The sequence below is a fragment of the Lithobates pipiens genome, unplaced genomic scaffold (assembly GCF_037356315.1).
Source record: "Lithobates pipiens isolate NorthernLeopardFrog02 unplaced genomic scaffold, aLitPip1_a1.2 Scaffold_19, whole genome shotgun sequence".
Classification (NCBI taxonomy): domain Eukaryota; kingdom Metazoa; phylum Chordata; class Amphibia; order Anura; family Ranidae; genus Lithobates; species Lithobates pipiens.
The window spans coordinates 587,576,050-587,595,298 of record NW_027507764.1 but is presented as its reverse complement, the minus strand read 5'-3'; the positions used below and the strand labels follow the sequence as shown (position 1 = coordinate 587,595,298).

General features: G+C 50.1%; 1 protein-coding gene across 1 annotated transcript in view; it reads right to left on the bottom strand.

Moving 5' to 3' along the window:
• Positions 1-18,789, bottom strand: part of LOC143997741 (uncharacterized) — a 34,984-nt gene extending 16,195 nt beyond the window's left edge. Inside the window, exon 1 of the mRNA XM_077493529.1 lies at positions 18,535-18,789. Coding sequence (XP_077349655.1) covers positions 18,535-18,774 — 240 coding nt within the window. The 5' untranslated portion in view covers positions 18,775-18,789. The remainder of the gene's footprint in view (positions 1-18,534) is intronic.
• Between the last annotated feature and the right edge of the window lie 460 nt (positions 18,790-19,249).

The following is a 19,249-nucleotide window of genomic DNA, read 5'->3' as shown; positions in this document are numbered from 1 at the left end:
CGGTCCACAATAGATAGGGTTGACGTGCACCACTGCTGACCGCTGCCCTATACTGCAGCAGTCCTTCAGCGGTATAGGGACTGACGTACAGTCTGCTAAACACTAATACACAACCTGCTTGGTCCACAAAAGTTCTTATAAGGACTGGTAACTTGGTATAGGGTGCTACGGTACATAGGCTTGAGTGCGGTACAGTCTGCTGTTCTGTAAGGACCGCTATCGGTCCACAATAGATAGGGTTGACGTGCACCACTGCTGACCGCTGCCCTATACTGCAGCAGTCCTTCAGCGGTATAGGGACTGACGTACAGTCTGCTAAACACTAATACACAACCTGCTTGGTCCACAAAAGTTCTTATAAGGACTGGTAACTTGGTATAGGGTGCTACGGTACATAGGCTTGAGTGCGGTACAGTCTGCTGTTCTGTAAGGACCGCTATCGGTCCACAATAGATAGGGTTGACGTGCACCACTGCTGACCGCTCACCTATACTGCAGCAGTCCTTCAGCGGTATAGGGACTGACGTACAGTCTGCTAATCACTAACACACAACCTGCTTGTTCCACAAAAGTTCTTATAAGGACTGGTAACTTGGTATAGGGTGCTACGGTACATAGGCTTGAGTGCGGTACAGTCTGCTGTTCTGTAAGGACCGCTATCGGTCCACAATAGATAGGGTTGACGTGCACCACTGCTGACCGCTGCCCTATACTGCAGCAGTCCTTCAGCGGTATAGGGACTGACGTACAGTCTGCTAATCACTAACACACAACCTGCTTGTTCCACAAAAGTTCTTATAAGGACTGGTAACTTGGTATAGGGTGCTACGGTACATAGGCTTGAGTGCGGTACAGTCTGCTGTTCTGTAAGGACCGCTATCGGTCCACAATAGATAGGGTTGACGTGCACCACTGCTGACCGCTGCCCTATACTGCAGCAGTCCTTCAGCGGTATAGGGACTGACGTACAGTCTGCTAAACACTAATACACAACCTGCTTGGTCCACAAAAGTTCTTATAAGGACTGGTAACTTGGTATAGGGTGCTACGGTACATAGGCTTGAGTGCGGTACAGTCTGCTGTTCTGTAAGGACCGCTATCGGTCCACAATAGATAGGGTTGACGTGCACCACTGCTGACCGCTCACCTATACTGCAGCAGTCCTTCAGCGGTATAGGGACTGACGTACAGTCTGCTAATCACTAACACACAACCTGCTTGTTCCACAAAAGTTCTTATAAGGACTGGTAACTTGGTATAGGGTGCTACGGTACATAGGCTTGAGTGCGGTACAGTCTGCTGTTCTGTAAGGACCGCTATCGGTCCACAATAGATAGGGTTGACGTGCACCACTGCTGACCGCTGCCCTATACTGCAGCAGTCCTTCAGCGGTATAGGGACTGACGTACAGTCTGCTAATCACTAACACACAACCTGCTTGTTCCACAAAAGTTCTTATAAGGACTGGTAACTTGGTATAGGGTGCTACGGTACATAGGCTTGAGTGCGGTACAGTCTGCTGTTCTGTAAGGACCGCTATCGGTCCACAATAGATAGGGTTGACGTGCACCACTGCTGACCGCTGCCCTATACTGCAGCAGTCCTTCAGCGGTATAGGGACTGACGTACAGTCTGCTAAACACTAATACACAACCTGCTTGGTCCACAAAAGTTCTTATAAGGACTGGTAACTTGGTATAGGGTGCTACGGTACATAGGCTTGAGTGCGGTACAGTCTGCTGTTCTGTAAGGACCGCTATCGGTCCACAATAGATAGGGTTGACGTGCACCACTGCTGACCGCTGCCCTATACTGCAGCAGTCCTTCAGCGGTATAGGGACTGACGTACAGTCTGCTAAACACTAATACACAACCTGCTTGGTCCACAAAAGTTCTTATAAGGACTGGTAACTTGGTATAGGGTGCTACGGTACATAGGCTTGAGTGCGGTACAGTCTGCTGTTCTGTAAGGACCGCTATAGGTCCACAATAGATAGGGTTGACGTGCACCACTGCTGACCGCTCACCTATACTGCAGCAGTCCTTCAGCGGTATAGGGACTGACGTACAGTCTGCTAATCACTAACACACAACCTGCTTGTTCCACAAAAGTTCTTATAAGGACTGGTAACTTGGTATAGGGTGCTACGGTACATAGGCTTGAGTGCGGTACAGTCTGCTGTTCTGTAAGGACCGCTATCGGTCCACAATAGATAGGGTTGACGTGCACCACTGCTGACCGCTGCCCTATACTGCAGCAGTCCTTCAGCGGTATAGGGACTGACGTACAGTCTGCTAATCACTAACACACAACCTGCTTGTTCCACAAAAGTTCTTATAAGGACTGGTAACTTGGTATAGGGTGCTACGGTACATAGGCTTGAGTGCGGTACAGTCTGCTGTTCTGTAAGGACCGCTATCGGTCCACAATAGATAGGGTTGACGTGCACCACTGCTGACCGCTGCCCTATACTGCAGCAGTCCTTCAGCGGTATAGGGACTGACATACAGTCTGCTAAACACTAATACACAACCTGCTTGGTCCACAAAAGTTCTTATAAGGACTGGTAACTTGGTATAGGGTGCTACGGTACATAGGCTTGAGTGCGGTACAGTCTGCTGTTCTGTAAGGACCGCTATCGGTCCACAATAGATAGGGTTGACGTGCACCACTGCTGACCGCTCACCTATACTGCAGCAGTCCTTCAGCGGTATAGGGACTGACGTACAGTCTGCTAATCACTAACACACAACCTGCTTGTTCCACAAAAGTTCTTATAAGGACTGGTAACTTGGTATAGGGTGCTACGGTACATAGGCTTGAGTGCGGTACAGTCTGCTGTTCTGTAAGGACCGCTATCGGTCCACAATAGATAGGGTTGACGTGCACCACTGCTGACCGCTGCCCTATACTGCAGCAGTCCTTCAGCGGTATAGGGACTGACGTACAGTCTGCTAATCACTAACACACAACCTGCTTGTTCCACAAAAGTTCTTATAAGGACTGGTAACTTGGTATAGGGTGCTACGGTACATAGGCTTGAGTGCGGTACAGTCTGCTGTTCTGTAAGGACCGCTATCGGTCCACAATAGATAGGGTTGACGTGCACCACTGCTGACCGCTGCCCTATACTGCAGCAGTCCTTCAGCGGTATAGGGACTGACGTACAGTCTGCTAAACACTAATACACAACCTGCTTGGTCCACAAAAGTTCTTATAAGGACTGGTAACTTGGTATAGGGTGCTACGGTACATAGGCTTGAGTGCGGTACAGTCTGCTGTTCTGTAAGGACCGCTATCGGTCCACAATAGATAGGGTTGACGTGCACCACTGCTGACCGCTCACCTATACTGCAGCAGTCCTTCAGCGGTATAGGGACTGACGTACAGTCTGCTAATCACTAACACACAACCTGCTTGTTCCACAAAAGTTCTTATAAGGACTGGTAACTTGGTATAGGGTGCTACGGTACATAGGCTTGAGTGCGGTACAGTCTGCTGTTCTGTAAGGACCGCTATAGGTCCACAATAGATAGGGTTGACGTGCACCACTGCTGACCGCTCACCTATACTGCAGCAGTCCTTCAGCGGTATAGGGACTGACGTACAGTCTGCTAATCACTAACACACAACCTGCTTGTTCCACAAAAGTTCTTATAAGGACTGGTAACTTGGTATAGGGTGCTACGGTACATAGGCTTGAGTGCGGTACAGTCTGCTGTTCTGTAAGGACCGCTATCGGTCCACAATAGATAGGGTTGACGTGCACCACTGCTGACCGCTGCCCTATACTGCAGCAGTCCTTCAGCGGTATAGGGACTGACGTACAGTCTGCTAATCACTAACACACAACCTGCTTGTTCCACAAAAGTTCTTATAAGGACTGGTAACTTGGTATAGGGTGCTACGGTACATAGGCTTGAGTGCGGTACAGTCTGCTGTTCTGTAAGGACCGCTATCGGTCCACAATAGATAGGGTTGACGTGCACCACTGCTGACCGCTGCCCTATACTGCAGCAGTCCTTCAGCGGTATAGGGACTGACGTACAGTCTGCTAAACACTAATACACAACCTGCTTGGTCCACAAAAGTTCTTATAAGGACTGGTAACTTGGTATAGGGTGCTACGGTACATAGGCTTGAGTGCGGTACAGTCTGCTGTTCTGTAAGGACCGCTATCGGTCCACAATAGATAGGGTTGACGTGCACCACTGCTGACCGCTCACCTATACTGCAGCAGTCCTTCAGCGGTATAGGGACTGACGTACAGTCTGCTAATCACTAACACACAACCTGATTGTTCCACAAAAGTTCTTATAAGGACTGGTAACTTGGTATAGGGTGCTACGGTACATAGGCTTGAGTGCGGTACAGTCTGCTGTTCTGTAAGGACCGCTATCGGTCCACAATAGATAGGGTTGACGTGCACCACTGCTGACCGCTGCCCTATACTGCAGCAGTCCTTCAGCGGTATAGGGACTGACGTACAGTCTGCTAATCACTAACACACAACCTGCTTGTTCCACAAAAGTTCTTATAAGGACTGGTAACTTGGTATAGGGTGCTACGGTACATAGGCTTGAGTGCGGTACAGTCTGCTGTTCTGTAAGGACCGCTATCGGTCCACAATAGATAGGGTTGACGTGCACCACTGCTGACCGCTGCCCTATACTGCAGCAGTCCTTCAGCGGTATAGGGACTGACGTACAGTCTGCTAAACACTAATACACAACCTGCTTGGTCCACAAAAGTTCTTATAAGGACTGGTAACTTGGTATAGGGTGCTACGGTACATAGGCTTGAGTGCGGTACAGTCTGCTGTTCTGTAAGGACCGCTATCGGTCCACAATAGATAGGGTTGACGTGCACCACTGCTGACCGCTCACCTATACTGCAGCAGTCCTTCAGCGGTATAGGGACTGACGTACAGTCTGCTAATCACTAACACACAACCTGCTTGTTCCACAAAAGTTCTTATAAGGACTGGTAACTTGGTATAGGGTGCTACGGTACATAGGCTTGAGTGCGGTACAGTCTGCTGTTCTGTAAGGACCGCTATCGGTCCACAATAGATAGGGTTGACGTGCACCACTGCTGACCGCTGCCCTATACTGCAGCAGTCCTTCAGCGGTATAGGGACTGACGTACAGTCTGCTAATCACTAACACACAACCTGCTTGTTCCACAAAAGTTCTTATAAGGACTGGTAACTTGGTATAGGGTGCTACGGTACATAGGCTTGAGTGCGGTACAGTCTGCTGTTCTGTAAGGACCGCTATCGGTCCACAATAGATAGGGTTGACGTGCACCACTGCTGACCGCTGCCCTATACTGCAGCAGTCCTTCAGCGGTATAGGGACTGACGTACAGTCTGCTAAACACTAATACACAACCTGCTTGGTCCACAAAAGTTCTTATAAGGACTGGTAACTTGGTATAGGGTGCTACGGTACATAGGCTTGAGTGCGGTACAGTCTGCTGTTCTGTAAGGACCGCTATCGGTCCACAATAGATAGGGTTGACGTGCACCACTGCTGACCGCTGCCCTATACTGCAGCAGTCCTTCAGCGGTATAGGGACTGACGTACAGTCTGCTAAACACTAATACACAACCTGCTTGGTCCACAAAAGTTCTTATAAGGACTGGTAACTTGGTATAGGGTGCTACGGTACATAGGCTTGAGTGCGGTACAGTCTGCTGTTCTGTAAGGACCGCTATAGGTCCACAATAGATAGGGTTGACGTGCACCACTGCTGACCGCTCACCTATACTGCAGCAGTCCTTCAGCGGTATAGGGACTAAGAGTTTTGTCACAGGGTCATTTAAAAAATGACATGCAGAGGAAGAGGCAGGCCCTTCCGCAGGGGTGGTAGGGGTAGGGCAGGAGCAACAGGCTTGAGCCAAAGTGGGAAGTTGCAGAAGGTGCGTTCAATTACTTTAAAGGATGCACCAGACTTGGTTGAGTGGCTCGCTCAGCCTTACTCTTCTGCACCCTCCTCATCCTCTCGATCTGCACCCTCTTCTTCACTCTCTGCTATGTGCACCCCCAAAGACACTACCACCAACAACACGACCACCACCACCACCACCACATACCTTCCGCTTGAGTCACTGGAATTATTTTCCGATCCATATCAAGAGGACATTTCTGATGCGCAGCCACTCTTGGTATTGGATCAGGAAGAGGAGGTAGCAACAAGCGCTACTCAGCAGTCTGACGCCAGTACCCAGATCAGCCCAAGGAGGAGGTTGGTCCCCGGTGTTGCTGCCTACTCTACTTATAGCGGTGGGGAAGGTGACGTTGATGATGACGTGTCTAGTGATGTCACGTGGGTGCCCACAAGAGAGGAAGAGGAGGGGAGTTCAGAGGGAGATATGGACCAGCAGATAGGGAGGAGAAGCAGCAATGACTTACATTGCACAGCAGGGACAAAGCAGACTGCAAATGTATCAGGAGCGAGTCATCGACCATGTACGGTCACATCTGGCGCTCCCAGGACACCGGCACATGGCTCCGCAGTGTGGGCTTTTTTTAACGTGTCCGCTGCTGACAATAGCGTTGCCATCTGCAATCTTTGCAGTCAACGCGTTAGTCGCGGTAAGCCCAATACTCACCTAGGGACGACCGCCTTAAGAAGGCACATGAGCAGCCATCACCGAGCCCAGTGGGAGCAACGGAACACACAAAGCCACACTGCAGGCTCTCACCGTCCAGCCTCGTCTTCTACTTCTCCTTCTCCTCTCTCCTCACAATTGTCCTCCACTCCACCTTCCATCACGCCAAGCTCACATTTTTCTGCAAAAAGGCAGGCTTCCGTGGGCCTAATGTTTGAGCGTAAAAAAATGATGACGCCGGATAACCCTCTTGCCCAACGGTTGGCGGCTGGCTTGTCAGAACTCATAGCCCGCCAACTACTGCCATATAAACTGGTGGACTCGGAGGCCTTTCGCAAATTTGTGGCCATTGGAACACCACAATGGAAGGTCCCAGGAAGGAAGTATTTCTCAGAGAAGGGCATCCCAGAGCTATATGGCCATGTTCAGCGGCAAGTGAATGTATCTCTGGCACACAGTGTCGGTGCCAAGATACATCTGACCACAGACACGTGGTCTAGCAAACACGGGCAGGGAAGGTATATCAGTTTTACTGCCCACTGGGTGAACCTTCTGACGGCCGTCAAGCATGTAACCCGTGGCACCCGTGTAGATTTGGTTTTACCGCCACGGATTGCATGCAGGCCTGACTCTTCTTCTCCTCCTCCTACTCCATCCTCCTCCCTCTCCTCCTCAGCTGCCTCCTCCTTTTCCGCTGCTAGCGTCTCTTCCACTGCACCGCCCAAGCTCCCCAGAACCTATTCCACATGCCAGGTGAGACGTTGCCATGCCGTGCTGCGTCTGTTGTGCCTGGAAGCAAAGAGCCACGCTGGCCCGGCACTCCTTTCAGCTTTGCGTTCACAGGCAGATGAGTGGCTAACACCGCTCAATTTGACAGTTGGTAAAGTGGTGTGTGACAACGGTGCCAATCTGCTTAGCGCATTGAAACAGGGCAAAATCACGCACGTGCCGTGCATGGCACACGTCTTAAACTTGGTCGTGCAGCGATTCCTTGTCAAATACCCTGGGGTCCAGGACATCTTGCGGCAGGCAAGGAAAATCTCGGCCCATTTCAGAAGATCTTACACGGCCATGGCTCGCCTTGCTGACATTCAGCGGCGACACCATCTGCCGGTCAGACGTCTTATTTGCGATTGCCCGACGCGATGGAACTCAACCTTCTATATGCTTGATAGGCTGCTCCAGCAGAAACGTGCAGTTAACGTCTACCTGTATGAACTCTGCGAAAGAAACGGTTCTGGGGAGCTGGGTTTTTTTTCACCGCGCCAGTGGCTGCTCATGCGCGACACATGCAGACTTCTGCGGCCATTTGAGGAGATCACCAAACTGGTCAGTCGCAGCCATGGCGCCATCAGTGACATGGTACCTTATGCCTTCTTTCTGGAGCGTGCATTGCGTCGTGTCATTGATCAGGCTGTGGAGGAGCAGGAGCGGGAAGATGAGGAAGTCGCAATGCTGGATGAATTCCCAGGGGGGGCTACTCTATCTGAGACAAGTCAACAACAGGAGTCTGATGAGGCGTCAGAGGAGGATGGTGCCGGGGCGGATGAGCAGGAGCAAGAAGAGCATGCTTTAAACCTTTCTGGGATCCCTGTTGTGCGAGGATGGGGAGAGGAGAATGAAGAGGACGACATTATCCTGGATGATGAGCAGGAGCCAGGCCACCACACCGCTTCCACTTTAGTGCAAATGGGGGCCTTCATGCTCCAGTGTTTTAATAGGGACCCCCGTATAAAAAGCATGAGGGTCAAGGACCAGTACTGGGTGGCAACGTACTTAGACCCCCGGTACAAACACAAAATGGCGGAAATGTTACCGCCGTCGCAGAGGGCTGTCAGAATGCAGCACTTCCAGGCCTTGCTTCGAGAAATGCTGCATTCTGCTTTTGCGTGCGCTGGCAGAGGAGCAATTCCCACTCCCAGAGAAGGATTTGCGGGTACCAATCCAACAGCGCCTGCAAGAAGAGGCCGGTTTGAAGATGTGTTGGTGACTTCGGATATGAGGTCATTCTTTCAGCCGACCCATCGACAGGTGTCATCCGGATCCAGCATCAGGGAACGCCTAGACCGTCAGGTGTCCGACTACATTGGGTTAACGGCCGATGTGGACGCTCTGAGGAGTGATGAACCCCTAGACTACTGGGTGGGCAGGCTTGACCTCTGGCCAGAGCTTGCCCAATTTGCAATCGAACTGTTGGCTTGCCCCTCATCCAGTGTCCTGTCCGAAAGGACGTTCAGCGCAGCAGGGGGGATTGTGACCGATAAGCGTACTCGCCTAGCTCACCACAGTGTTAACTACCTCACATTTCTAAAAATGAATGAGGCATGGATCTCGGAGGAATTCAACACATGTGATCAGTAGACCATGTATATGTCTATAAACAATTTTTGGAATCAAGCACACAGACCTTCTTAATTCATTTGGCTCACTTCCCTGACCCAAAAAAGCACACCGTACTATATGCCCCTACCCTCCTCTTTGAAGAGGTTGAGCGGTGTCATATTTCTACTGGGGCTGCTTATTATGAGGGGTTAATTTTGTTTATTGAAAATCTTACAAACAACAACTTATATACAATAAAACCATAATAAATAAATAAAACATATTTACAAAATAATTGAATATGACTATACAAACCAGAAAGAACAAGAACAAAATAAACAGTGCAAAACAAATTGCGCATTACATAATCCCTATGGGAGAGCCAGACTAAGGAACATCACCGTCACCATGCATGTAGCCTTTTATCAAAATTATATTGGATCTGAAAATCTAAGGGAGTGAAAGAAGAATACAAAGAAAGCCGCACACCCCGAGATCAACGGGCAGCAGCTACAGAGCCCTGATATTCCTCCACGCCTTTATCCAGGCCTCCTGCTGCCACCTGTCTTTCTCAAGACCCCGAATCTTCCCAACCTCACCCAGAATGTTCTCCACCACCACTTCCACAGGGAGGATTTTACCCCGTAAGGATACCTGACACCGTGCGCTCCACGTGAAATAACGGACTACTAAACTAACTAAAAAAAGTGTTTCCAAATCATAATCCCGACGAGTCTGGAAAGCCCCATACACCCACTCTGCATAACTCATATGGGGGAGGAAGGGTATACTCAGAGCCCTCCCCACCCTCTTGTACACCTCTATATTAAAAGGGCACTGAAGTAGAAAGTGATCCATGGACTCCACCACTCCTCCACACTCCACTCTCGGGCAGCCCCGATCACTCATGGAAAGAAACTTCAAGTTGCCCTTCACATATAGTTTTCCATGAAAGGCAAGCCAAGCCTGATCCCTAAACTTCATTGGGATTCTCTCCAAATTAATCAACCGCAAACCCACCCCCAAAACCAGGCTTGGGCAATCCCTCAAGGCCAGTGGCTCGCAAAAAACAGAGCTCATGATCCGCTTCTCAAGAAGTTTCCTTGGAAGAGATCTGACTTCTCCTGCCGTTACTTGCCACTGCCGAAGCATTTTCAAACACGGGGCAACATAAGCCGGGAGCTTATCATGCTTGACCCTCAGGCTTTTCACTGGCCCACCATTTTCCCAGTCTCGCAGAAAGGGCCTAAACCAGGACTGGAAAATACCAACCCACCCAGGCGGTCTCTCTGCCAACATGTTACCAAGATTGTACTTCACAAACATCAGAGAGAAAAAGACTACAGGGTTGATCATCCCTAGACCACCCTCCCGCCTAGAAAGGTAAGTCACATTCCTTTTGACAAGGTTTATTCTGTTCCCCCATAACAGCTGGAAGAAACAAGTATAGACCCTGGTATAGAGAGAAGCTGGCAAAACGCAAACAAAACTGACATATAGAAAAATCGGAATCAGGTAAGTCTTGATCAGATCAACCTTTTCCCTCAAGGAAAGCTGCCAACCTTTCCAGCTTGCCACCTTGGCATCGGCATTCTCCAGCCTGTTCACCCAATTTGCATGACCATAGTCACCTGGGCCAAATTCAATGCCTAGAACTCTAATTTTTTGCTGGGGCTCCGGGAAGTCATCCGGGAGAACAAAGCTCTCACCTTCCACGCCCATCCAGAAAGCTTCACACTTGTCCTGGTTGACCTTTGAACCTGATGCCTCTGAATACCGTGTTATCACTGAGACCACCTCCTGCGCCTCCCCAGTCCCAGAGACAAAAACAGAAACATCATCAGCATAGGCCACAACCTTCAAAGGAGGCTCACCAGCGATGCCCAAAGGTACCCCACACAATGGCCCATTCTCCAGCCTTCTGATGAAGGGGTCAATTGCAAATGCATATAACAGAGGACTCAATGGGCACCCCTGACGCACACCCGAGCCAACCACAAAGGGCTGCCCGACCCAACCATTAACTAGCGGAAAGCTTTCAGCCCCTTTGTACAAGATCTTAAGCCAATCAATGAAACCCCCCTCCAGGCCATATCTGCCAAGAAGGAGCCATAAGTACTCATGATTAACCCGATCAAAGGCCTTAGCCTGATCCAATGTCAGCAAAAATTTACCCCAACCAGCAGCCCTACAACGCTCCAAGGCCTCCCGGACGGCTAACACTGCTGAGAAAGTGCTTCTACCTTGGACCGAACAGTGCTGGTGGTGGGATAACAAACTGCCTGCCACTGGTGATAATCGCCAGAAAAAAATCTTTGCCAGTATCTTTCTATCGACATTAAGAAGGCTAATGGGGCGCCAATTCTCAATCGTCGAAGGATCTTTACCCTTTGACAGAAGGATCACTGCAGATTGCCTCATGGAGGGAGGGAGAGAACCCTCATACAAACAGCCATTAAAAACCTCCGCAAGGTAGGGAGCCAGGATCGTCTTAAAACATTTATAAAACTCAGCTGTCAACCCATCTGGCCCTGGCGTTTTCTTGATGGCCAGTTTATCAATAGCCTGGACTACCTCATCTGCAGTGATTTCATCTGTCAAATTCATCAAAGGAACATTACTTTCCAGTCCTGGTGTAGAGTCCAAAAAACCCAACATCCTTGTCCGATCAAGGTTCCTTCCTCCCAGGAGATCGGCATAGTATGACCTGACAACCTCCAGGATCCCTGACCTAGACTTCGTCAGAGAGCCCGTACTGTCCTTCAGGCCATGGACCGTCTTAACTGCTACGCTCTGTTTACAGTTCTGGTAAGGGTCAGGCGAATGGTATTTCCCGTAATCCCTCTCCTGAACCAAAGAGGCGTGCCGGTCATATTCATGTCTCCTAAGGAGGAGCTTCACCTCAGAGATCGCCCCAGAATCTCCTCCATTCGAAACAAGGCGGTCAAGTTTCCTCCGCAAACGCTGGTAGGTGATATACTTATCTTGCTGCTTCTTTCTTCCTATGGCCTTGAAAAGCCTAACAGTCCGCTGTTTTACAAGCTCCCACCATTCTGACTTGCTGTTGCAAAAGTCTAGGATCGTTACCTGTGCTTGAAAAAAGTCCTCAAAGGATTGTCTTACTCTCTCGTCTTCCAGGAGGGCCGAATTCAATCTCCAGATACCCCTCCCCCTAGGTGGCATGTCTGAGGCATTCAGAGTCACAGATAGAATACAGTGATCAGAAAACTCCACTGCCCGGCACACAGGTGCCGAAAAAGCAGAGTCTCCCTTTAAAAAAAACCTATCTATCCTACTCTGACTACTACCTCTCTGAAAAGTGAACCCCGTGCTGTCTGGGCAACGCTTAATGTGCGCATCTACCAGACCTGCTTCCCTAACTATCGCATTGAGAAAAAGGGTGTCATAGCCCAGCTTATCTCTGAAACCTCTCCTGTCTTTAGACCTAGTAATGGTGTTAAAATCACCTCCAAAGATAACCTGCTGGGCCGTAAAAAGAAAAGGCTTAATCTTTGTAAAGAGGCATTTCCTGTCCCACTTCGTCTGGGGACCATAGATGTTAATCAGGCGCAAGTCCTGCCCCCTTACAGAGACGTCCAAGACCATGCATCTCCCAATCTCTACCTCAATTACCCGCCGGCACGTTACCATACCAGAAAAAAGGACTGCAACCCCGCTGTAAGGCTCGGCCGCAAGAGACCAAAATGAGGGACCACGTCTCCACTCCTTCTTTGCCAGATGTATATCAGCCAGACTACTCAGATGGGTCTCTTGTAAAAACAAAATGTCAGCATCAAACTCGCTGAGCAAAAATAAGGCCATATGACGAGCGCTTACTGATCTCAAACTGGCAACATTAATGGTTGCCACTTTTAACGGAGTGGGAACTGCCATTAGGGTAATTGAGGCAGACGTTTCTTAGCCCGACTACTCCCTCTCCCTGGAGAACCAGCACGCTTTGTTGCGCCCTGGCACTCATCGTCCATAGAGGACGCTGAACTGAACGAGTCCCACTCATCATCATCATCATCCGACAGGACCTTAAACTTATTTTCCAAAGGCAAAACTACAGGATTTAAGGGAACTGAACCCCTTTTTTTCCTTCTTTTGCCCCTCCTCCTCCTATCCTCCAACCACTCCATATCATCTTTGGATAAACCACAACCAGCCTCCCCACACCTATCCTCCCCTTCAACCCCCTCCCCCCCACTCTCCCTTCCCTTATCTACCACCAGACCAGCCTCCCCACTATTTTCCCCACTCCTCTGGCCCCCACGATCTGCAATAGGAACCCTGCAGCGTCGGGGGAGGGGGACTGGCACCACACCTGATGCACCAGCCTCAGCACCTCTTGCTGCCTCTGCAATTTTAGAAGACACAGAAGGATTGGACACAGAAGGATTGGACACAGAAGGATTGGACACATTCTTGGCAACTGAAACTTTACATACAGGCTGGGAGGACACAGACACATTGGGTACTGGCACAGACTGGGGAACCACAGACTGGGGAGACACAGACCCATTGGGTATGGGCACAGACTGGGGAGACACAGACACATTGGGTATTGGCACAGACTGGGGAGACACATTGGGTATTGGCACAGACTGGGGAGACACATTGGGTATGGGCACAGACTCCGATGGAATCACAGGCCCTCCAGCTGATGAGCTCTGTGCATCCTCCATGTCCAGACGGAAGAACTCTCTCATGAGCTCCGGCTTGTTGTGCATTGCCTCAGGACACTGACTATAAGGATGTCCCACTGCATTGCACAGATTACACCTTATAATATTACAATCCTTTGCCAAATGTCCTATACCCTGACACAGAGAGCACTTCATCACTGGACAGGAGGATGCAAGATGCCCTTTATCTCCACATTTATTGCAGAGCTTTGGCTGGCCCGGGTAGAAGATGGTCAGCCTGTCCCTCCCCAGGAAAGCTGAAGATGGCAGATGTTGGACAACATTATCAATAACCTTTAGTTTCAGCTGCACAGACCATCCCCCTGTCCATATTCCCCGATCGTCCAAAATCTTTCTCAGGGGGCTCAGGACGTCCCCATACCTCCTCAACCATACAGTCAGATCCCCTTGGGGTATGGACTCATTGCGCACAAGTATTGTCACCATTTTAATGAGGGGCTGGCGTGAAATAAGTTTGGGGATGAGCCCTTTCCAGTCCGGCAGGCCCCTACACACGTGTTCAAACTTCTCCCAAAATATGTCCAAAGACTCGGGACGGATAAAGGACAAATCATATTCATAGGAACCTGCCGGACTGATCAGGGCGAAGATATCCGCAGGCCTAAACCCCATCTGCAGGATTTTATCCACCACCACCCTCCTATGTGGGGGGTTTCCATCACCTTCCCATTTCAATTGTACAACATTCCTCCTTTTAAACAGGGAGAAAGATAAAACGTCCCCATGCTCCTTCCCTGCTTGTTCCCCCTTCCCAGATCCTGTGGCAGCAACACCAGCATAAGTTTTTCTTCCAGCTTTTGCAGTCTTGTCCTCAGATACATTCAAACCTGCTGGCAGAGAGTCTGAATCAGCTGGGATAGCAGTCTTCTGATTAGCAGGACCCACCCCCTCCCCCGAACACTCAGCTTCAATCCTGGGAGCCATCACAGTCTTGGCTGCTGCAGACTCCTGGAGAGCTGTAGTACTACTGCTCCCAGCATCTCCTCCACCATTCACAGGAACAGCCGCTGTGCCTGGTCCAGGCAAAGTCACTGTATTGTCCATGGACCTCTCTGCAGACTGAAGCTGACAGTTATTAGCAGATGTTATTGCTTGCTGTACATTGTCTATGGGTCTGGGCTGACTGTCTGCAGTACCACAACCCTCAGCAGGCCCATTGTTATTAAAGATCCCACCATCCTGCACACACACAGTACCTGCAGCTGCTCTCTCCACAGGTCTTTCCTCCACAGGGCTGGGAATGGTGTCCATCTTCTCCTCCTCACCTTCCTGGGGAGCTGAATCTGGACTGGACTCCAGTTTGTTGATCAAATCCAACATGTCAGAACCTTCAACCTCCTGCACGGATGTTCCACATTGCTGGGGAGGGAAGGGGACAGAGGCCTCCGCCATTGAGGGTTCAGCAGGTGTCTGAGATGTTGAAGAGCTGGGCTCATCCTCCGGGCCCACTTTCTCACTCTCTGCTTCCATCTCCTCGCTCTCCATGCAGGAAGAGGCTCCTTTCCTCATTTGATTAAATCGCTCCTCATTTTTATATTTTTCTTTAAAAGCTCCACTATTCTCCTTCAGAGAACTCACCAATTCCTTCTGCTTCCGCAGAGCTTGTTCCAGGTCCTTCAATTCAGGCCTCAGAGCCGGTCTCTTCTTACTGAAGACTTTGGCACAAAACTGCTTTTTCTTTTTAAATTCAGCTTTCAAAGCTCCCAACTTCTCCTCTTCCTTCTCAATCCGCTTCAGCGTTTCCACAATCCTCCGTCTAAAGGAAGGCAGAGATTCATCCTTCCTTGGGCCAGGCCCAGAATCTTCCGCAGGTTGAGGCCTATCCAGGGGGCCCCCGCCAGGGTCCTCCCCAGGATCCAGCATCCTTCCTGGGGCAGAGGAGTAACTCTAACCCCTGGTCTCTGGAAGCACAGGAGCAAAGGAACTAGCAACCTCTCACCTTGCTGTCAAGGAGAGGAATGGCAGTTTCCCACCATCCCTGTGCTGTGCTGACTTCCTCCTGGGTGTTCTTATTATGAGGGGCTCCCACCATCCCTGTGCTGTGCTGACTTCCTCCTGGGGGTTCTTATTATGAGGGGATCACACCATCCCTGTGCTGTGCTGACTTCCTCCTGGGGCTGCTTACGGTGCTGCTGTCAGCGCTGTATGTCACGGAGCTGCTGTCAGCGCTGTATGTCACGGAGCTGCTGTCAGCGCTGTATGTCACGGAGCTGCTGTCAGCGCTGTATGTCACGGAGCTGCTGTCAGCGCTGTATGTCACGGAGCTGCTGTCAGCGCTGTATGTCACGGAGCTGCTGTCAGCGCTGTATGTCACGGAGCTGCTGTCAGCGCTGTATGTCACGGAGCTGCTGTCAGCGCTGTATGTCACGGAGCTGCTGTCAGCGCTGTATGTCACGGAGCTGCTGTCAGCGCTGTATGTCACGGTGCTGCTGTCAGCGCTGTATGTCACGGAGCTGCTGTCAGCGCTGTATGTCACGGAGCTGCTGTCAGTGCTGTATGTCACGGAGCTGCTGTCAGCGCTGTATGTCACGGAGCTGCTGTCAGCGCTGTATGTCACGGAGCTGCTGTCAGCGCTGTATGTCACGGTGCTGCTGTCAGCGCTGTATGTCACGGAGCTGCTGTCAGCGCTGTATGTCACGGAGCTGCTGTCAGCGCTGTATGTCACGGAGCTGCTGTCAGCGCTGTATGTCACGGAGCTGCTGTCAGCGCTGTATGTCACGGAGCTGCTGTCAGCGCTGTATGTCACGGTGCTGATGTCAGTGCTCTGTATTACGGTGCTGCTGTCAGTGCTCTGTATCTCCTGCACCCTCTTGTTTGCCTACCCTGGTCCCTGACCTTCCCTCTCCTCCATTGCCTTCATTAGCTCCATAGTCCTGAATTGTCAGAACAATTTCCCAAATAAAAAAAAAATGCTTGTAGTTATCGATCCCAAATTCACCTCATACATGTATTATGCTATTGTCCAGGTGGTGGGACTACGTGCTACCCCCTAATAATTACCCCGTGGCCGCAAATTCGACCTAAAGGTTTGCGAAATTCGCCTCCCATTGAAGTCAATGGAGCCCGCGGCGAACGGTCGTTTTCGCGAACGTTTGTGTCCGTTCGCGTTTCGCGTTCGCGAAACGTCCCGTCGGAAGTTCGTCCATCACTATTTAGGATGTATCTGGTCTATAAACCAGAGGCTCTTAATGGACAGTTGGATAAATGGTTCTATATTTAGGATGTATCTGGTCTATAAACCAGAGGCTCTGGATGGACAGTTGGATAAATGGTTCTATATTTAGGATGTATCTGGTCTATAAACCAGAGGCTCTGGATGGACAGTTGGATAAATGGTTCTATATTTAGGATGTATCTGGTCTATAAACCAGAGGCTCTGGATGGACAGTCAGAAGGATGAAGGAAGAGGAAGGATGTCCTCTATTTCTATAAACCCCTGGAGGACCTTCATATTATTATTTATTATTATTAATATACATCTTCCAGCCCGGGCAGACTTGATCACTCGATGTACAGCGGGATAAATAGTTCTATATTTAGGATGTATCCAATCTATAAACCAGAGGCTCTGGATGGACAGTTGGATAAATGGTTCTATATTTAGGATGTATCCGGTCTTTAAACCAGAGGCTCTGGATGGATAGTTGGATAAATGGTTCTACTTTTTCTGAATATTTTAAAGGAATTTACATTTACAATTATTACATTTATAGTCTATAGTGAAAAATCCTTGAAAGAATACAAATGCCCTTGAAGCCCCCCACCCCAGTTGCGTACTAAGTGGGGGGCGGGGGGGGGGGCGCAGAGAGAAGGGGATTGTTGCACCGGGTCCTAGATCACTGAGCCGACAGATTTCACTCAGGTGCTGCTCGCACCTCCCCCCTGCAATGCCATTGCCTTGGGTTCTCCGTGTGTTCCGAGTTACATTATGGGTCTGTAGGGGGGGGGGGCTGTATTGTTAGGGGGGTATGTGCACTGCAGGGGCGTTCTTTACTGTAGGGGGGTCTGTGCACTGTAGGGGGGTTCTTTACTGTGGGGGGGTCTGCACTGTGGGGGGGGGTCTGCACTGTAGGGGGGTCCTGCATTGTAGGGGGGGTCCTGCACTGTAGGGGGGGTCCTGCACTGTAGGGGGGGTCCTGCACTGTAGGGGGAGGGGTCTGTACTGTAGGGGGAGGGGTCTGTACTGTAGGGGAGGATTTGGCACTGTAGGGGGGTCTGCAGTGAATGGGGTATGCACTGTAGGGGGGAGGGGTCTGTACTGTAGGGGAGGATTCTGTACTGTAGAGGGGTCTGTACTGTAGGGGGGTATGTGCTGTAGGGGAGGATTCTGTACTGTAGGGGGGAGAGGTCTGTACTGTAGGGGGGTATGTGCTGTAGGGTGGAGGGGTCTGTACTGTAGGAGGGTCTGCACTGTAGGGGAGAATTCTGTACTGTAGGGGGGGTCTACACTGTAGATGGGGGGTCTGTACGGTAGAGAGGGGGGTCTGCACTGTAGGGGGTCTGTTTAACATGCAGGGGGTCCAGAGCTGTGAGGGGCTGTGTAATGTAAAGGGGTGCAGAGGTACAAGGGCTGTGTAATGTAAAGGGGTCCAGAGGTGCAGGGTGCTGTGTAATGTAAAGTGGTCCAGAGGTGCAGGGTGCTGTGTAATTTAAAGGGGTCCAGAGGTGCAGTTGTGGAGAGGGGGGGTACACAGTAGTGACAAAAACATATTTAAAGATGCAGAGGTATGCAGGGGGCACAGTGGGGTGTTTTTACATTTTAAGGTGGGGGGTGCCAGATATAGGATCCGCCCCAGGTGCCAAATGCTCTAGGTACGCCCCTGCCCCACCCAATATATTGCCCTTGAAGCTGCCGTCCCTCCCCCATGTATTGCCCTGTACTCCACCTGTATAGGTATGGCTGGAAGGTCCTCCAGGGGTTTATAGAAATAGAGGACATCCTCCCTCTGGTTGTAGAGATCCAGGGCCTCTCTGATCCGTCCTTCCTGGTCCGGAGACTGAGAGTGAGCCACCTCCAATGTGACCGCCGAGAGCCACACCACACACTGCCAGACCTTCATCTTGTGTCCTCCGTAATGGTGATTTGTGTGTCTGATTCCCCCTCTATTTATCATCCGCACCTCCATCTTCCTCTTTTTTTACAAGTCTTGTGGAATATATTTGTACATTTATTGCTCCATTAAGAACATGAAAAACATCTTTCACAACACGTTGTTCCTTAAAACAAAAAACATGCTGCTGTTCATTTAAAGTAGCACTCCAACTAGGCTCCAAAAATGAAATCCCTGCTAGCAATGGTTCTGGCCACACTGCGGTGACTATCTAAGAAGGAATTTTAGGAGGGATTTCTCCTCGCTTCCTGTTGTGGCTACAAGATGGATATTATGACACAGATTGAGTTTTTCTTTTTTTGCCTATTCTATCCAAAGAAACTAAAATCTTTTGGCTTTTTTTCGATCACCTTCTGTCACAAGTAGAAAAAAAAAGCAAAGGAAGAGGCGCCTCTGGGTGTAGAGATAACATACACTTTAATTAAAAAAACGTATATTTAATACAGGCAACTCACATTTTGGATGTGGTCTATGAGCATTCAGTCACTTT